Consider the following 21,668-nt stretch of genomic DNA (forward strand, 5'->3'; position numbering starts at 1 on the left):
CTCAGAGCTGCTCGACTAGCCCTCAGGGCTTGGACGGCCAAGTTGCAGGGGTTCCCGGTGAGAATTCAATCGGACAATGCCACGGCAGTGGCATACATAAATCACCAAGGGGGAACCAAGAGTCAAGCCGCTCAGAGAGAGGTGAGCTTGATTCTCCTATGGGCAGAAGCTCATGTGCCCTGCATATCGGCAATATTCATTCCAGGAGTGGACAACCTTCAGGCGGACTTCTTAAGTCGCCAGACTCTGTTGCCGGGGGAATGGTCTCTACATCCACAGGTCTTTCAGACACTCTGCCAGAGATGGGGAGTGCCGGACGCGGACGTCATGGCATCAAGACTCAACAAGAAGCTAGACAGGTTCATATCCCGCTCAAGGGATCCGATGGCCTGCGGAACCAATGCGCTGGTTTGCCCTTGGCATCAGTTCAAACTTCTTTATGCTTTTCCCCCGCTCCAGTTACTACCCCGCCTGCTGCGCAGGATCAGGGTGGAGCACATACCAGTCATCCTGGTAGCTCCATCATGGCCCAGAAGGGCATGGTATTCACTAATCCTAAAGATGGTAGTGGGAGACCCTTGGACTCTTCCTCTACGGCCAGACCTGCTATCGCAAGGTCCGATCCTCCACCCTGCCTTACGGCATCTAAATTTGACGGCCTGGAAGCTGAATCCCTGATTCTCAGGGGTAGAGGTCTGTTTTAGAAAGTAATCTCTACCCTAATCAGAGCCAGGAAACCGGTCTCTAGGGTGATTTATTACAGGGTCTGGAAGGCCTATGTAGGCTGGTGTGAGTCCAAGCTATGGCTTTCTCGTAAGTTTACCATCGATAGAGTATTACGTTTTCTCCAGCTAGGAGTGGATAAAGGACTGGCATTAAGCACTATCGAGGGACAGATTTCAGCTTTGTCAGTGTGGTTTCAGCGGCCGCTGGCCACCCACTCGCTGGTTAAGACCTTCATGCAGGGGGTCTGACGTATTAATCCTCCAGTTAAATCCCCGCTTTGTCCGTGGGATTTAAATCTTGTTCTGTCAAGTTACAGAAACAACCTTTTGAGCCGTTGGCTGAAATTCCTTTGGTTTTACTGACAAGGAAGTTAGTATTTTTGGTCGCCATAGTTTTCGCCAGAAGAGTATCGGAACTGGCAGCCTTATCCTGTAAGGAACCATATCTTATTTTGCATAAGGACAGGGTCATTCTCCGCCCTCATCCTTCCTTCCTACCAAAGGTTATATCCAGTTTTTCATCTAAACCAGGATTTGGTATTACCATCCTTCTTTCCTAAACCTACTTCCAGAAAGGAAAGGTTGCTGCATACCTTTGATATTGTCAGGGCCATGAAGGCCTATCTTAGAGCTACAGAGAAGATCCGGAAAACAGATGTGTTGTTCATTTTACTGGATGGGCCCAAGAAGGGGCAGTCAGCTGCAAAATCCACCATCTCGAGGTGGATTAAACAGTTAATCACTCAGGCCTACGGCTTGAAAGGGTTGCCTCCTCCGTTATCATTAAAAGCTCATTCTACTAGGGCCATGGGCGCCTCCTGGGCAGCACACCACCAGATCTCTATGGCTCAAGTTTGCAAGGCGGCAACCTGGTCTTCTGTCCACACGTTTACAAAATTCTACCAGTTGGACGTAAGAAGGAATACTGATACAGCCTTTGGGCAGGCAGTGCTGCAGGCTGCAGTTTGAGACCCTCGGATTCCGGGGGCTCCCTTTTGAGTTAAATTTAAAATTATTTTTTCTCAACTAAGTTGGATTTATTATGATTTGAGTATATCTCTAAATTAAATCCTTTTGTCTTGGGAAGATGTTCTCCCTCCCCTCATTGTAAGCATTGCTTTGGGACATCCCATATAGTAATGAATATGCTGCTCTGTGTCCCGTGATGTACGATAAAGAAAAAGAGATTTTTAATACAGCTTACCTGTAAAATCTTTTTCTTGGAGTACATCACGGGACACAGAGCTCCCACCCCTCTTTTGGGGACCATTTTGGGAGGCGTACTGATTGCTACAAAACTGAGGTACTCCTCCTATGGGAGGGGGTTATATAGGGAGGGGCACTTCCTGTTTTTGAGATTGCCAGTGTCCATCACCTGAAGGTACTCCATATAACCCATATAGTAATGAATATGCTGCTCTGTGTCCCGTGATGTACTCCAAGAAAAAGATTTTACAGGTAAGCTGTATTAAAAATCTCTTTTTTTTTTCACTTTATTTTATAAACTAAAACTCTAATAAAAAATATATTGCAGAAAAAATAATAATGTAGAAATTGCATTACAGTACCTTTAAAATGTATTGCCTACCAATAATAATTATTACATTATTTACACTTCTATTTAAATAGTTTTCTGTCTGCATAACAAAGTTATACAGTTCACAGCTCTCAGCACATTTCTGTGCCTGGACACAGCACATACATGCAGATAAAGCAACAATATGCTACTGTTGTGAACTGCTGCATGTCTGAGCAATTCTGCTAATTATATAGACACAATTTACTGTAAGTGCACTTGCTTTAGATCTGAGGGGAAGATCTGAAATGACTGAAAGCGCTGCTGATTTTTCATCCAATCATGTACAAGAAAAATGCTGTTTTTTTTTTCCTTGCATGTCCCTCTCAGATCTACAGTGACTGTGCTTCCAAGTGCACTTGCATTGCAAAGTGGATATGCCTTTAGTAAATACCCCCCCCCCCCCAGCTTGATTTAGTAAAGACAAATGGGCTTTCCACTTTGCAAGGGAATTTGCCTCAGGGCTAAGTGAATGTGGTTGAAGTTGAACTTTGCAAAGAACACCCAAATTCCTGCAAAGAAAATTTAAAAACACTCAATTTGCTTGCACATGATTGAATGATGGACAGCAGAGTGTAACCTTATTTACTAAGCTTTTGGGCAAAGTGAACAGCCTAATTACCTTATATGCAGTGTATTGTGGTTTTTACAAAAAAACGCAAAATATATGTAAGCAACTCCGTGAACATTGTAATTTCTCTTAAAAAATATGCCTGGCATATTCTACTTGAAATTGGAATCTATTTGCATATAACAATAACTACAGTAAGCTATTTTTGACAAATTGTTTGCCAAACATGTTGTCATTCATTCTGTTGAAAACATAGGTGCATGTATGTGTCAGCAAAATGGCGTATTTTCCAAGAAAGAAATAAAGTGGTTGTCAAAGTCCACAAATTACTTTTTGCAGCTTTGATTTGTCACGCTGCATGTGCAAAGCCTATCGCACTGTGTTTTTACTAGAGTCACAGCCCTTATGTATAAATTTTCACTGCTGTTATCAGTTTGTAAGTAAGTTGTGGATTTAAAGCAACTCGCAATAAGTAAACACAGCAGCTTATGTAGATTCGAAGAATGATGATCTTATCCATCCCGGCCTTATTACATTTACCGATATTTTATAACAAATGCATATTTATGACGAATTCTAATTTTTCCAGTGCAAGAACTTGATTAGTGTTTAATGTGTCGTTTATTCTCGTTTTGTATAGTAAACCCATCCTCATTATAGAAATTACAGTGCTTATCGTCCCTGCTCCAAATACATTAGTTTGATGCTCTTTTGTAAAATGTAAGCTTGCAGGGACTTGGTAAATGTTGTTTTTCACAAGGATTATTCCAGTTGTTTTCTTATTGTTTTGATTTGTAGGGGGACGTCGGTCCAAGAGGATTACCCGGCCTGCCAGGATTGGTAATTATATAACAGCGCAAATTAGGTTTCAAATTGTACAACATGTGAAGTAGGTGCCATAAAATCCATAAGGTTTAGTGCCTAGCCAGCAGAGCAGGCAGCAACAAAGCTAATAAATACAGGCAAATGGGTTTCTGTAAAATCATTATTTTGAAACAAAATAGCCTAGTGTGAGTGCTGTTCTGCATGGTTCATGATCATAAAACCATCTAAAAAAACTATGTTGTTTCTTAAGAAGTGTGCTACAGTAAATATGCTATTGACAGAATCTGCAGGAAAAATATTGTTAAAGCTGTGCCTTCTTATACAAAATATTGTATCTAGATATTGCCAAATGTTGACTGGCTTCCTCAACCTGAGGTTTGAATAATACAATAATTGTTACTTAAACTAGTTATATGATAAAAATGTGTTTATTAAAAGCATAAGAAGACACTGAGCATTTTTATGGAGCGTAATGTAGAACTCCTGGCAAACCACTACATACAAAGTTGAACTACGTATATGTTTGCTGTTTTGAATTTACCTGACAAAGAATTTCTACTTTTGGACAGCTATTCTTGCCGTACACATCTCTTCTTTTCAGAAAGATTGTTACTCCCTGGTTTCCATTACTACTTCCTATGCCAGCTCCCCTGTAAGAGGAGCTTGGGTAATGTAGACTTTATATGCCAGTGTTTGGTATCACCAGCAGGCTTTAGGCCTTCTTGGATTGGTGAGGGCACAACAGTCTCAGAACATGTTAACTGAGCCCCATCTAGATCCAGTGATGTTGTAGGAGTGTCTCAGCTGCCTGGGACGCCCCTCCCTATTGGCTCAGACAGCAACATGGCGCCATTGACTCATGCTTCTGTAAATCAGTCAATGAGAATAGGAGGGTGGGCAAGGGCTCTGTGTATGAATAGACACAAAGAGCTGTGGCGCTGCTTGCTGTGGGGGCACTCAAAATTAGGGAGGAGCCAGGAGCACCGAAGTGGGACTCGAGAAGGGGAGGATCTGGGCTGCTCTGTGCAAAACCACTGCACAGAGCAGGTATGTATAACATGTCATGTGTAACCAAAAAAAAAAAGACTTTAGCATTACTTTAAGTCATTACCCAAATAGCAAGGATAGTTTGCTACAAATCTGTAGCAGTGTTTAATTGTAAGTTTGTTAACTTGCTGCACATTTTCACTGGCAACTTGTACATTTACAGAGCACTTGAAGCACAAGCTCTAGTTGACACGCAAATTTGCATGGCAAGTTTCTAGCAGAAGCAAAGTTGCAGTGGTGAGTCTACAGCAAGAGCTCTGCAAGTCTACAGCATAAAAATACAGCCACAGTGACCCCTGTGGTGGGATGACTATTGCACAGCATAACTGAACCAGAACTTGCAGCAGACTTGCAGAATGTTTGCAAAGAAAGATGATCTGGAGTCATGCAATGTGAACTTGCTGCAAATGTGCAACAAACTTGTGAAGCCTTTCAAGTCTAGTAATAGCTTAGCAAATCATTTTCAAACTTGCAGAACAAGTGCTTGCTGTCTGGGTAGCCCATGGCCACAGTGCTCTCATACACTTGACCCAGTATCATCTTCCAGCTGTATATTAATTTCCCAAGATATAGGTCACAGACAGGCACACAAGAGACAAATCTGGATCTTTATTTGCTGCTTTGCTTTACTGTAAATATTTGGGAACATAACAGTCCTTAACATCTAAAAACACCCATCGCAGAACAGTGATGCTTGGCTTCAATAAGTGTACTTCTTTAACTCTACTCCCCCTAGGCTTAGCCTAGGCTTTCACCAGCCAGGGAAGGCCATTGTCTGGATAAAATACTGTACATCCTGCTGACTAAGGATGTAGGCACTCCCAGACACACCCTGCTCATTGCATATAGGTGACCATGCCTTTTATCTGTCCAATAAAAAGCTGGAGATTGAGAAGTGACAGAAAAAAATATTTTACAAATGGAAAGTTGAATTGCCTAATCAGACAATTAGTGTGTTTTACTGCGCAGTTTTGAAATGTGTGGATATTTAACTGACCGTAGAGAATTACAAATCCTTTGACGTGTGAAATAGTAAACATACATGCACTTGGTTCATATTTATTTTCAGAAAATGAGTTGCTGTTATTGCTTCAAATGAAGGTGCATCATTCATTTGTGGTAGCACCACCCCCCCTCTCATTTTGCTGGGCGCTAAAATGCCTAGAGATGTATAGCTAAATAGATGGATAGAAAGATAGATAGATTTTTGTTCACGTTGTTCCAAGATGGCTGAAGATAAATTAACAGACATCATAGGCATAGAGAAGAAAAAATACACCAATGGAAGGAGCACCAGACCCAAGCATAAAAGAGTCCAAATGTATTCATTTTTTAGACTGAAAACATTGAACGCATTTCAAAGTCAGAAAAAAAAAAACCTTTATCTCGATTGCTCACTGGTTGCTCACACAAATGGTGCTAACCAGTAAAACTGCTAATCCAGCAATTAGCTTCCCTAAAAAGATTCATACAGGAAAGCTCTTTGCTGAGTCCCTGCAAGTTTCTTATTTTAACTGAAGCCATGGTAAAGGGGAAGTTTTTTTTCCTGAAATCTAAAATGCATTGGCTGTTTTTAGTGTAAACCAATAAATTAATTTGGACTCTTTTATGCTTTGGTCTGGTGCTCCTTCCATTGGTCTTTTTCTGGGAACCTGCTGTATACCCACTGGAGGGTAACTTTCTTTTGAGCAGCCAAACTTGAGCCAGTGAGCTTTGTGTTTTTGCCCTCTCACCACTTTGTATGAATTTGCATATACAATACTTTGTATGAACGCGCATATAAGTCCCAGTGCCTCTTGGATGATTTTTTTTTCATCATACATACAGGCACTAAACACCACATACCAGGATCTATGTAACATGTCCGTATCAGTAACAAGCAAGTATAGACAGCTTGTAGAGTTGGAGAAGGAAGTCAAAATAATATGAACCCCATTAGGATAAATATGCCCACTAGGTGCTCTACTAATTTGTTTACAAATTTATTATAACCCCTAATTGTTTCAACACATCATGGTGGGGTTTGCATGTGGCCATATTTTTCTCTCATTAAAAAAAAAAATTACCTCAATGTTAACTAGGAACTATAACATCTATCACACACGATACATATTTACCATTAGTTTATAACGCATGCTTAAAAAACGAATGTATATAAAAGCAGCAAAGTAGATTATACTATCATACAAGGAAGTGTGCCAAAAACAGAGTATATAAAAGGACCATTCTCCACAAGTTGCAACCTAGAGCTGGATCTAATTATTGGCCACGTAAAATCTGAATATTGATTTTGTGCTTTAACTCATGTACCACTTTAATTTATGTTCATTGATTTTCAAAACATGTATCACCAAAATGAATTACCAATATTGTATGTGTAGTGGTACCTCTATCTCAAAATCATAACTAGTTTAAAAATAAAAAAATAAACCAAAAGTTAAATATCTATTGCAGCAAAGTTATAGCAGTAGGAAAAAGAAGAATGTGTTTACTGATAGGGAATGGTAGATTAAATACTAAGCTGGCTTGTTTGACTGCTGTAGTATAGTGCCAGTCCTGTCATTACAGCCACAATGGGACCTCCAGGTTGGCAGTAGTAATATGTTAAGCCTGTCTATATTTCATGCAATTTCCAACTGGCATGAAATCTCAAAGCGCATTATTGAGATCTCTTCTGTTTAAAATGGTTTTATCTGGTTTACTATCCAGTGCCATGGTCAGGCTTATTTAGAGGCACAGAGTGGATTGGGCACCTTAGCTATATCATTGCATAATAATTACAAAATGATGTGAAGATCTGCATAGCTGTGAATTTAAATCAACAGTTGAAAACTTTTTTTTTTTGCTTAGGGATAAGAGCACATTGAGGTGTTTTTTTAGTTTTAGTGGACTCTCTAATCTGCCAATATACTTTCCATATTTCTGAAAAGCACATTTAATGAATGTCCTTATGTTATAGTAATATTAATATAATTGTGCATTTGATAATCAATATTTTTGTTAAAATCTATGTCTGCAAAGAAAATATATCTTTCTAATCTGTGTTCAGAATAAGGGACTGATTCTATGCTGTAATACAAAGGAGACAAGTGAGCTTTAAACCTGAGCAATCAATCAAATTTTAACAATTAAAATTAAGATTTAAAATGAAATGTAAATCGGCTTTACATTGTGGCTCTTGCCACCTTTGTTTAAGGATATGTCATTTTAAAATCATGAGGCTATCATGGATTGTAAAGCAGACATTTCTTTGTCCAGGTTCAAATTGGAATATACTGTATGTTTAAAATCCAATATGCAGCGCTGTCAATAGCATACCAAAGTTTTTTGTAAACTGCATACACAGTAAAATTGCTATATTTTGATTAGTTTGATGATGTGTGATGGTGGTGGTTTTAATGCCATGTACTAAAGAGATATAATGGTTGCAATAAGAAATTGCATTTTCATAATGTTTATAGCTATCTAGACTCCAATGGTGTTATGTGATACAAAACATTCCTTTGTTGGGGAGAAATAAGTCATGGATTAAGCCAGGTAAACACCTGGCACTTTGAATTTGTAACAAATTACTTAACTCTGATTCAGTTAGGCCAGGGATCCTCAAACTATGGCCCTCCTGCTGTTGCGGAACTACACATCCCATGAGGCATTGTAAAACTCTGAGACATGACTAGGCATGATGGGAATTGTAGTTCCTGAACAACTGGAGGGCCATAGTTTAAGCCATCACCTCTTCTAACAAAACGGACAAAACCTGTTTTTATTGAAGTGAATGGACAATACAATGTTTAACTTTTTTTTACCATTTTAGAATGATTATCCATTATAGAAGACTTTTTTTTTCCTCCATAAAAATATTGCATTTTTAAGTCTTTGCCCATACTCTACTGGTAGCAGCTTTGTGTATTCAAAAGTAAAAAGTGTTGAAAAAAAGTAGACTTTCCTTTTCAGTTTATCCACTCTTTTTACTGTTATCAGTGGTTGTGTTAAAACCTAATTTGTTTGAGTACCTCTCACAGTTGTTTCTGAGTTATTCTGAGTACTCATTGATATCTGAACATATTCCTGCACTGTAGGATAGCTGCAGAAGCTCAAATCACTCGGACCTGTTCTTAAATGCAATCCCTATGTCTGTATCAATAACAATGCATACTGAGGTCCTTATTTAACTATGCGCCCATGAAAAGCATTACCAAAGAAAAATTTTAAATATAAACCAAGGCAATTGGATTCTTATGCTAGGAATAATTCAACCCTAAGGCCCGGTTCACACTGATTCAAGTTCATAGCGAATGTGATGCGTCAAAACCATTCTAAATTTGCATGTCATCCATGAAGTCATTGTTTTCAACGATGGTCGTTCAGAGTGAGTGAGTAACTTATATAGCTCTACAAATGCAAACATTGGGCCAGATTCACAAAAGGGATACGACGGCGTTTCTCCTGATACTCCGTCGTATCCCTGTTTCTATCTATGCGACTGATTCATAGAATCAGTTACGCATAGATATCCCTAAGATCCGACAGGTGTAATAGTTTTACCATGTCGGATCTTAGGATGCAGTACCGCGGCTGCCGCTGGGGGGAGTTTGCGTCGTAAACCAGCGTCGGGTATGCAAATTAGGAGTTACGGCGATCCACAAAGCTTTTTCCCGTCGTTACGTCGTCGCGAGTGTACGATTTCCGTTGCAAAGATAGGGCACCTTTAACATGGTGTAAAAGAACTCCACCATGTTAAAGTATGCCTGTCTTTCCCGCGTCGCTTTTGAATTTTTTTTAAATCTTTTATTTTTCCCGGCGTAAATCTTTTTTCACGTCGCGATTCACAAAACGTTGGCACGTCGTAATTTTGCGCAAAGCACGTTGGGAAATTTGCGACGGGAGCATGCGCAGTACGTCCGGCGCGGGAGCGCGCCTAATTTAAATGGTACCCGCCCCATTTGAATTGGACCGCCTTGCGCCGGACCTGTTTACGATACACCGCTGCAAATTTCCAGGGAAGTGCTTTGTGGATCGGGCACTAAATCGGAAAAATTGCGGCGGTGTAACGTAAACCGGTTACGTAAACTTGCGCCTGCTGTACGTGAATCTGGACCTAAATTGCCTCAAGGCGCTTAGTTCACATACATGCGTTGCGATTCCTCTACGAATGTGATGCGATAAAAAAAGGGTTTTGTGTAGTCTTCATACACATCAATATAAATCATTCTGGAATCGTATTGATGGTTCACATATGTGCAAATTTCACCACGTGCTTCTCCACAAAAACTAGGAAGTACACAGGAAGTTAACACCTTTTTTTTTTACACTATGATTCCATTGGCTAGAACATCAATCGCTGCTATGTCCAACTCCTGAAATTTGTGTTAAAATTGTGGTAAATTCACAGTATACCAGTAATTAACACCTCAGAATGGACAAAACACTGACCAAATTCACAGTGCATCAGTTAGAACCGGGTCTAAAACTGTGCTAAATAATAATTATACCTATCATGAATTGTTATTCTTATCAAAACTAAGACACTGCAATGAGTACCAGGATTACTTGTAGCGTATATATATATATATATATATATATATATATATATATATATATATATATATATATATATATATATATATATATATATATATATATATATATATGTAAACTGAATAGCTACAGAATAGTCTTAATTATATTTTACATGTGTTAAAATGTCATGTGTGTCTTTTAGGTCAGTTCTGATACAAAAGGTGAAAAAGGTGACCATGTGAGTATGTTTAAGATACTTTTGTTGATAATAGAAACCATATTATTATGTTGGCATATATTCTTAACATCTTTGATGCATTGAAGGGGCACAAAAATTAGCCAGTGTCCAAATGCCTCATTTGCTTAAGTGAGTTGTTCAATTTATTTGCAGACATTTTAGGAAAGCTGCCCTAATGCAAGATTTATGTGGTTAGCATTATTAGACGATCATTTTGATTATAGGATTATTAACAAAATGCACAAACTACAGTGCTGTGAAAAGTAATTGCCTCATCCCATGCTGAATTATGAATGAACTGTGATTAACCAACATTTTTTGGAAAGCTGAGTACATTTTCACTTGCCACACCTAGGCCTAATTACTGCCAGACCTGTTGAATCAAGAAATCACATAAATCCATGGGAGAGCTCCAAGGCCAAAGCCACTGCCGACCAAAAAGAACACAAATGCTCATCTCACATTGACCAAAAATTACCTGATTGTCCCCAAGACTTTTCAGCAAATATTCTGTGGACTGATGAGACAAAATATTTATTATTTGGAAGCTGTGCATCCTGTGTTACATCTGGCTTAAAACTAATACAGCATTTCATAAAAAGAACATCATACCAACAGTCAGACATAGTGGTGGTAGCGTGATGGTCTCAGACTGCTTTGCAGCTTCAGGACCTGGACGACTTGCCATAATTGATGGAATCGTGAATTCTGAGCTCTACCAAAAAAATCCTAAAGGAGAATGTCCGTCCATCAGTTTGTGACCTTAAACTCAAGTGCACTTGGGTTATGAAACAGGAGAATGATCCGAAAAAAACAACAGCAAGTCCACCTCCAAATGGTTGAAAAAAAGCAAAACTTTGGTTTTGGAATGGCCTAGTCAAAGCTCGGACTTAAATTCAGTTGAGATGCTGTATCATGACCTTGCTGGAAAACCCTCGAATGTGGCTGAATTAAAACAATTCTGCAAAGAAGAGTGGGCCAAAATTGCTCCACAGCAATGTGAAAGACTCATTGACAGTTATCGTAAACGCTTGATTGCAGTTGTTGCCACCGAGGGTGGCACAACCAGTTATTAGGTTTAGGGGGCAATTACTTTTTCACATAAAGCCAGGCAGGTTTGGACAGCTTTTTGTCTTTATAAATATAACAATCATTTAAAAACTGCATTTTGTATTTACTTGGGTTATCTTTGTGTAATAATAAAATGCTTTGATCTGAATCATCAAATATACAAAAAAAAAAACGAATTAAATCATAAAGGGGGCAAATAATTTTTCCCAGCATTGTATTTAAACCCATCCTTTACCTATGGCTAAAAATATTTTTTAGATAACCCATCAAGGTGCAATAGAGATCAATGGGATCATATGACTTCACTCCTTATATCTTCACTCCTTATTTCAGGATCATATTGTTCATGATATTATGTGAAATGTATAAAATGGAAATAAAAAAATGCAGGCTGAATGAATGATTCATTGTAATAGTCTGATGATAATTGATGTAGACGCTGATTGTGCAAAACTGTAGACAAATAGGCTTCAAATAGGCTTCATTTTTCAAAACTTTATAGTCAGCGGTTAAATATGTACTTTTCAGATTGAAATTTTCAAAGATTTAAAGCCATTTCTTGTTCACATAGCATAGCATACTATGTTTTCATTTTCATAAATTAATAGTATATATAAAATAATAGGTATACATTTTCTTATGACAATTACTGTTTTTCCCCGTATTGTGTATTAAAGCTGAATGTGGTTTGATATTTGGTTTAGCCTTTACAACTTATTAGATATTGGTGTAATTATTGAAAGTGTTTGCAAAGTCTGAGTTAAACTAACAAAATTGAATTGATATTTTACAATTTCTTTAGGGGGTAACTGGAACTACAGGAGAACAAGGAGTGAAGGTAATTTATTGAAAAGGTGATATATTTTTTTTTCCCAGCAACATTGTTGAGACATTCTCTAAGGCAATGGTAACAGTAGGTGGCCCTTGCATTACATGTATTTCCATATGGCAGACTTCATTTTCATTTGTAAAATTTCAATGTATTCTACATTGGCAGCTTTCAGGATAGGATAAATGACCTCAGGGAACATGTAGTATTCAATTACTGGTCCTGCCTACAGGCATATATAGGCACATGCTGATACACACCTTCTGCTATGGGCACCATTCTGAGAGCAGTGGGTTGGAAAATGCAAACAGGCAGACAGTTTTACTCAGAGGTGGCTGTACCACCTGCAACCCGACTGTAGAATTAATTGAAGTCAACACAGAATCATTCATATTTATGACAGTTAAATCCTTAAAAGGAGCCATGGACCACATGTGTACCCGCAAGTAAAGTTGGGGACTGCATCCAAATAAACCAGTTTCTATGCAATTTCCAAGAACATTGAATTTAAATATAATTATTTATTATATTATAATTTATTATTGTATTAGGTATCATTTCTGAAAAAAGTATCCACGTCAGTGCCTTTTGACCCATAGATGCTGAGCTTATCCTCACTCTCCAAACATACAAGGAAAACAGCAGCACTCCACCTTCTATTAAAACTTTATTAGTTAACATGCTTGTAAGGCATACTAGCAACTTGACTAATAAAGTTTGAACACTAGAAAAATGAAATACAACAGTTGTCTTTGTATATGATATGCACAATGATCTATAGAATTTGTAGGCATAGAGGGAAACTCTAGTGCCAAACCAATTTGCTTTTCCTTGCAAGCTCCACACATATTCAAATAGTTATTGTTTTTCGATTTGCTAAAAATAACAACTTAAATAAAATATTTTGTTAACCTTTTTGTGGACCTCATTACAAAATGTCCCAGAGGCTGCCAGTTGGACAATCCTGGTCTATGCCCCGCCTATTTTATGAACTTGCCTAGTATAGAGCATGCAAAATCTAAGTCACATCCATTATATGAAAAAAGTAAAAAAAAAGTGTAGTCTGATTAGGAAATGTTTCTGAGATTCCCAGTTTATCAATAATTTGCGACCAATGGCAATAGTGCACCAAAGAAGAAAAACACATTTCAATTTTCTTTGTATTTTAAAACTGTACTACGGACACATTTTTTATTGCTATCTCCTCTACTAACAGGTACTAGATAGAAGCAATAATTGAAAATGGTTTTAGGATACCAAAAACATACATACATTGCAGAATAATGAAAACTGCACAGACATGGACTCTTCACATCAATGTCTCTTCTGACTCAATCAAAGTAACATGCATAGTTTCTATAAGACTATAACAACACAGAATCAAGCTGTGAATTACTACTCATCCTTAGACCCCTTTCACACAGTTTTTTTTACAGGCGCTTTAGTGTTAAAAAAAGCTCCTGTAAAGCGCCTGAAAGAAGCTGCATCTGCAATCCCAATGTGAAAGCCTGAGTGTTTTCACACGAAAGCGCCTGAAAAACGCCCGAATGTGAAAAGGTTCTTAGCATTAAAAAAAAGCGCATGTAAAGCACCTGAAAGAAGCTGCATCTGCAATCCCAATGTGAAAGCCTGAGTGCTTTCACACTGAGGTGCTGCGCTGGCAGGGCGTCAAAAAAATTCCTGCAAGCAGCTACTTTGCAGCGCTTTAGGAGCGTGCACCGCTCCTAAAGCCCCCTTCCCATTGAGGGAGATTTTTTAACGCCAAAGCGCCTGAAAAATGCCCCAGTGTGAAAGGTATCTTAGCGGCGCTTTACCAGCCTTTTTCTGGGCACTGGCAGTGTAAAAGGGCTCTGAAAGCACTCAGGCTTTCACATTGGGATTGCAGATAAGCCTTTTTTCAGGCACTTTACAGGCTTTTTTTTACGCAAAAGCGCCTGAAAAACACCCGAAAAACAGCCCAGTGTGAAAGGGGTCTTATAGACCAGTGTTACTCAACCTTTTTTTAGTCCAGACACTCTTTAAGATTAGATTGAAATAATCTAATTTATATTTAACTGTTTCATTTTCATTCTAGGGTGAGCCAGGACATCCAGGATTACCAGGATTTGCAGGAGCCCCAGGTCCTCAGGTAATATTGTTGATTTTACTAATCTGTTTGGCAGAATGGCAGAAATGACCACTAAACAACATATAGGTCATCTGCACTCCTTTTCCAGTAACAGGGCACAAATGTTACTTTAACAGTATCTGAGAATTAGGCATGAATAACAGATACATTAGAAATGCAGACAACAGGTTACATGAAAGTGTTGTAAAAAATAAAGCAGATAGTAGGTAAGTAGTACTGTGCTTTGCCAAATATTGTGAATCAGACTAGGATATTGTGGTATTTTGGTTTCTCCTTCAAGGTAGTTGATGAATCATGTTTTAATGTTAGTATATCATGCCTTTATTAACCGTGAATTTTGTTTACAATGTTTTTAGGGAGAAAAAGGGGAGCTTGGATCTGTTGGGCCTCAAGGCCCCCCGGGAGGAGTGGTATGCTTAGTTTACTGAAATAGCATCAACTGTTTTTAGCATTAGAACAACTGTGTATTAGTACAACTGTTTATACACAGATCTGTTAAGCACTTTTGTAAATAAAGTATTTTTTGTTTAAATTGTAAAAATAATGTTGGATAATTTTCTACCCTATTTGTTAAATAATCAGTATAATAATCAGTATATATATGAATATACCAATGAGATGTGCAAAATCCAACAATAGATAATACTAGTATGTATGGTATCACCATGTGTATCAGTGATTATAAAAAGGTCACACTATATATATATATATATATATATATATATATATATATATATATATATATATATATATATATATATATATATACACACACAGCCCTCAAAATTTACTCTCTCCTGCTCGCAAAATGCGAGTACATTTTGAGGACAGGCGAGTCTGGGCTGCCTGGGAGCAGGGGGGGCGAGCGAGGAGAGAAGAGTCCCTGCTGCCGCTGCTGTTTCCGCCGCCGCCATCTGGTCCCCCCCACACTATTGTAGACAACCTTTGCTGGGTAGGAGAGGAGCCGCCGCTTTGTTCAAACTGCGGGGAACATGACAGCTTTCCATTCAATAGCTGCATTCCGCCCTGTGTGCGTCATATACAGCCCCTCCCCCCTTGTCCGGGAAACTTTGATAGACATTTCACCCATCCTATGGATGGGATGGGTGATTTGTCTATCAATCAAAGTTTCCTGGACAAGGGGGAGGGGCTGTATGGCGCGCACGGCATCGGCGGGGAATGCAGCTATTGAATGGAAAGCTGTCATGTTCCCCGTGGTTTGAACAACGCGGCGGCTCCTCTCCTACCCAGCAAAGGTTGGCTACAATAGTGGTGTGGGGGGACTCTGGCTGCTACAATGGTGGTGTGGGGGGACTCTGGCTGCTGCAATAGTGTGGAGGTTGGGGGCGACTCTGGCTGCTGCAATAGTGTGGAGGTTGGGGGCGACTCTGGCTGCTACAATAGTGTGGAGGGGGGGGGCGACTCTGGCTGCTGCAATAGTGTGGAGGGGGACGACGACTGGCTGGCTGCTGCAATTGTGGTGTGGGGGGACTCTGGCTGCTGCTGCTGCAATAGTGTGGAGGGGGGGTGACTCTGGCTGCTGCAATAGTGGTGTGGGGGGACTCTGGCTGCTGCTGCTGCTTCTATAGTGTGGGGGGGCGACTTTGGCTGCTGCTGCAATAGTGTGGGGGGGGGATGGATACATTTAGAATATACAAAATGAAAAGATTGTACATCATAATGGCCATGGCTAGGACAGTTGACTTTTAAGTTTTTATCCATCTCTTCTTTAAATGGGCTTAAACTGTTAGGGCGGTTTGAGTGTGGGGGACAAGTTTGGTTTTAATTTGCTTTGTTAATTTACACCAACAAAAATATAATGCATGTTTTAGGGGAATACACAACATAAAGTATGATTGATGTAATGTTTTAAATAGTTTGTTTCTATTTAACTCTTTTCTAATATTCTTTTTATGTATCAGGGATTGCCAGGAGAAAATGGCATCCCAGGAAAACAAGGCAGTAAAGGGGAGAAGGTATTTTTTATACATATTTTTTTCTTAACAGTAGTTTTTAGAAACGCAGTTTCTAACACATCTGTCTTAATTGATGTCCATTGTTTTATGAGTAACTTCTTAAAAATAACTGCTTGCTATGTGGTTCATACATGGGCTAGCACAAAGGTATATAAAATAAAGAGATCACACACCAATATATAATTCAACCAATGGACAGAGCAGGTAAGTATAACATGTTTGTTATTTTTTTACAAAAACATTTTGACTGTAAGATCACTCTAAGTCTCTTGTTCTAAATTTCTATTTCTATTTTGGCTGCACTAAGGCTTTTATCAAGGTCCTTTCTGAAAGTATGTTTAAGAACAATAAATGTTTGGAGATGGGGCATCCTGTGGAGATTGCTCTGATGTCAAGGAAGAAGCTGCAGGAGAGGGGGATGGAAGATTGTTCATAACCACTTTGTGTAGTTACCAATGTAATCATGGGCATTATTAATTCATGCTCTGCCGCCACTGTGCTATGACAGTATAGTAAAAAGGTGAAAAGGGTTGTTTTCTTTTAACCATGCCAAACTTCTGTTCTACTGATCCTTTCTCCATCATAAACCCGGAACCACTGTAGAGACGTTCAGGATGGCCAGGGAGTGGGTGTGGAGGAGAGCGAGAGCATTCCTTTGCTGGAGATGATCTTGAAAGTACTCTTAGAACGGTTTGTACTAGTGGTAAGGGAGATATCAGAGGCCTAATAGACCCCTGATATCCTTATAAAAAGTACTTGTCTCTACAATTACCTAGGAAGCTCAAAATGCCAGTCACCCAGAGTTTACTCGTGAAAGGATTATACATTAAGCTCCACATGCTTGGCTGTAGGTGTCCAGTGGACCACTGTTAAAAAAAAACATTTTCTTGTTCTACTGGTGTAGCTAAGCTTATTATGAGAAGGCTGTATTTAGACTGATGGTGTGGAAAATATGTGACCAGTAACTTTAGAGGGATGAGCTGCCTCTTTCCAATTTCCACCTTTAGGTGTATCCCTACAGTGCCTAATGGTAAACAGGGACCTCACTAGATCAGAAAAAAAAATTATCGTTGGAAATCATTCCCTCGTGGTTCTGTTGCCTAAAATAACAAACACAAGAGCATGCAAAATCTGATATAGCTGTGCATGGTAGCCAATCAGCTTCTAACTTCAGCTTGTTCAATTAAACAAAAATGGCTGATTGTTTTCTATGCAGAGCTGCACAGGTTTTAGTAAATCAACCCCATTATATGCTCTATCCTGCACACCCAAGAATATAACCCAAGTGATTATTTGTTTTAAAGGGGGAATCTGGTGGAATCATGGGGCCTCATGGACATCCTGGTCCTAAAGGAGATCCAGGACCACCTGGATTCGGTTTACCAGGAGAACCGGCAAGTATATGTTTACTTTTTTTAAAACATGAAATGTAGTTTTGACCTCTAAATAAAGATTGATGCTATTACACAAACATTACTTTCTTTGCTGTGGGTTTCCACTTTATAGAAAATTGGATTTTCCCTGAATCATCCTTACCTATAAATGTTAGTACCCAGTTACATTATGTACATTTAGGAAAGAATCCAGGCCTTTCTTAAAGCAATCTACTGAGCTGGCCAGAACCACCTCTGGAGGGATTCTGTTCCACATTTTCACAGCTCTTACTGTGAAGAAACCTTTTCGTATTTGGAGATGAAATCTCTTTTCCTCTAGACGTAAAGAGTGCCCCCAGTGTCCTCTGTGTTGACCGTAAAGTGAATAACTCAACACCAACAAGAGGTGTGACTGTGAATTCACAAAGTGTCAGGCAAATAGTTTGTAAATAGACTATGGAATTTAGGATAACAAAAAAAAACATTTTTTTTATCATCAACTTACTGTAATTTGCAAATCTCATTGGAATGAAAGTAACTGTCACTTTTTACCTAACATAAAGAACCTGCACTGTTGGCTTTTTTGGAAATGAGCAGTGTGTTATTAAATAAACTCACACAGTTTTTAGGAAAGTGTTAAGTGCAGTAGGTTAAAACATACTGCATATATCATTCTAAAAAAGACATGTCTAATTATCCTTTTACATTGTACAGTATTTGTATTATTTATTTTATATTTGTTTTTCTTTTACTATTCATCTCTACCAATATTAGGGACCAGTTGGAGATTTGGGTGCTCCTGGTCCAAGGGGTCCAAAGGTAAGTTAAACTGTACTTTTACCTGCTAAATGTAATTAACTATCTGTTTATAAAGTCTGTGTTCTAATGTTCACTGAATTCCTAGTGACATCTCTGTTTACATTAAAGACAGCTTTTTCAATTTATACCACTAACATATATAAAAAAAAAAAAAACATACTGAAACATACTATAATAATAGCACAGTGGAGTCATTATCTTGATGTTTGGTAGTGGCTTTTAAATGGGTCTGTCAACCTGGGAGACCCACTATACCTGCGGAATGCTGGTAAGTTGCTATGATGAACAGTGTACTTGTACACAAAGGCTTATTTTCTAACTGTCCCTCAAACTATCATCTAGCAGCAAAAGTGTTTTAGAGACAGTTAGGCCGCGTACACACGATCATTTTTCAGCATGAAAAAAAAAGTTGTTTTTCTGCATGTTGAAAAAACAAATAGCTAGATTCAGGTACATTTTCTTAACTTTGCGGCGGCGTAGCTTAAGGCATTTAAGCTACGCCGCCGTAAGTTAGCTAGGCAAGTACATGATTCACAATGTACTTACCTGCTAAGTTACGGCGGCGTAGCCTAAATCGGCGGGCGTAAGGGCGCCTGATTCAAATGTGTTTGAGGGGGGCGTGTTGTATGCTAATGGGGCTTGACCTTACGTTTTTCACGTTTTTTGCGAACTGCGCATGCGCCGGGCGCCTACATTTCCCAGTGTGCATTGCGGTTAAGTACGCCTCACGGGCCTATTGATTTTGACATGGACGTAAACGACCTAAATCCCGATTCACGGACGACTTACGCAAACGACGTAAAAAATTCGAATTTCGTTGCGGGAACGGCGGCCATACTTGACATTACTATTCCAATAGGGCCTAGCTCTAACTTTACGTGGCCTATTTCTTACGTAAACGGCGTGAAAGTACTGCGTCGGCCGGGCGTGCATTCGTGAATCGGCGTATCTACTCATTTACATATTCTACGCCGACCGCAATGGAAGCGCCACCTAGCGGCCATCCAAAATATTGCAATCCAAGATAGGACGGCGCAAGTCGTCGTATCTTAGATATGTTTAAGCGTGTCTCTGTTTGAGCATACACTTAAACATAACTCGGCGTAGATTCTGAGTTAGGTCGGCTTATCTACTGATAAGCTGGCCTAACTCTTACTGAATCTACCTAAAAGTTTTTCCAACTTCATCATTAAAACGATGTTGCCCACACACCATCTTTTTAAAAAAATGATCTAGCAAAGCGCGGTGACGTACAACACGTACAACGGCACTATAAAGGGGAAGTTCCATTCTCCTTTGGGCTGCTTTTGCTGATTCCGTGTTAGTAAAAGACGATTCGCGCTTTTTTGTCTGTTACGTCGTGATGAATCTGCTTACTCCATTATGAATGGTAGTTTTACCAAAACGAGTGCTCCTGTCTCATAACTTGCTTCTGAGCATGCGCGGGTTTTTAACATCGTTTTAGCCCCCACATGATCATTTTTTACAACCCGAAAAACGACATTGTTTAAAACAACGTTAATGCAAGCATGTTCGAATTTTTTTTTGTCGTTTTTCAGGACCTGAAAAATGATGTGAAGCCCACACACGATCATTTAAAATGACATTTTTTAAAAACAAATTTTTTTTCATGCCGAAAAATTATCGTGTGTACGCGGCATCAGGCTTGGTTCACACTGGCGATCCATTCAGTGCAATTGAATCATTCTAATCAGAGCAACTCACTCCGACTTAGAAGTCCATGCAAGCCGCTCCAAAGTCACTCCAAGTAGTAGTTTAGCCAAGCTAAATTAGCGCTTTGCGGGGAGGCTTCAGAGTTGGGCGACTTTGAATCCACCCCAGTGGAACCAAAACTAAAGCCACAAAGCATGAAAATTATTAAACTTGGGGCATGCCTATTTTCTAAATGTATGCTAGATTTCAGAAATGAAAGAATAAATGTTGCATGACAAAATATTTTTCAATGTATTCCTATTTTTCTAATATACTTTTAAAATAGGGAGAAAGGGGTTTACCTGGAGTTCAAGGATCCCCGGGTGAACCAGGAGTACCTGGAATCAGCACAGAAGGTCCCCGTGTAAGTAAATTTAGTCTTTTTCTAAAAGGATAGCAATATGAAGAGAGTCAAAAATGTGACATTGTATATATGTATAAGCTAATTCATGCAGATATTTATTCATTATACTACCCAAAATGCACTAATGTACTAAAAACGCTATGTTTACTATTGTTTTTTTTATCATAGGTTCAATATCTGATTAAATGCACAATAAAATACTTTATTCTATTCAAATTAAGTTAAAAAAAAGGAGACAAGAATACTTCATATTAGTTAATAATAGCTTCATATTTAAATCTCCAAAAGCTCAGGGCAGCATTTGTTTACAGAGTGTTCCCCTTTACTTGCATGTAAATCTATTTCTTCTCTTAAAAGAGAAGTATGGTTTTTTTTTGCTATTCATACTTGCCTTGGTGGATGGAGCATCAGGCTGATGTCTGATGTCCCCCGCGTCTCTGCACTGATAACCGAGCCGCCGATGGCTTAGTTCTCACTCCTACACGAGTAGAGCCATACCGACTGTCAGTCACCATGGCTTCTGCTCTACTTCTCAGTGCTCATTGGAGCGCTGAAAGGCTGTCTCAGTGGCTCGCTGAGACTGCCATCAATCAGGACAGCTGGCAGATCCCGACTTGTAAGTCGTGATGACGTGCTTCCCCGACTGATGGCAGTGACATCAGCGGAGAGCGGACTTCAGACCGCTCTCCGCTGAAAAAGGGTCACAGAAGTGCAAAACTAATTGCACTCCTGTGACCCTTAGGAGAAGCCCAGCCTAAAAAGCTCAGGCTAGACTTTTAATACAAAGTTTTGTTTTATTTCAACTTTTGTAGTCTGTATGTCAGTATTAACTGGTGTCTTAGCAACAAGGTAGTTTTGAATTTTTATTTGTTGTAACTAGTAGCAAAACCAGC

At 39.1% G+C, this 21,668-nt stretch overlaps 1 protein-coding gene across 1 annotated transcript in view; it reads left to right on the forward strand.

The window, feature by feature from the left end:
- Positions 1–21,668, forward strand: part of LOC120935697 (collagen alpha-1(XIX) chain-like) — a 335,822-nt gene that overhangs the window by 273,752 nt on the left and 40,402 nt on the right. Inside the window, exons 11-19 of the mRNA XM_040347751.1 lie at positions 3,671–3,712; positions 10,467–10,502; positions 12,376–12,411; positions 14,477–14,530; positions 14,887–14,940; positions 16,453–16,506; positions 17,811–17,900; positions 18,654–18,698; positions 20,698–20,775. Coding sequence (XP_040203685.1) covers positions 3,671–3,712; positions 10,467–10,502; positions 12,376–12,411; positions 14,477–14,530; positions 14,887–14,940; positions 16,453–16,506; positions 17,811–17,900; positions 18,654–18,698; positions 20,698–20,775 — 489 coding nt within the window. The remainder of the gene's footprint in view (positions 1–3,670; positions 3,713–10,466; positions 10,503–12,375; positions 12,412–14,476; positions 14,531–14,886; positions 14,941–16,452; positions 16,507–17,810; positions 17,901–18,653; positions 18,699–20,697; positions 20,776–21,668) is intronic.

Source organism: Rana temporaria, chromosome 4 (genome assembly GCF_905171775.1).
Source record: "Rana temporaria chromosome 4, aRanTem1.1, whole genome shotgun sequence".
In the NCBI taxonomy this organism is placed as follows: Eukaryota; Metazoa; Chordata; class Amphibia; order Anura; family Ranidae; genus Rana; species Rana temporaria.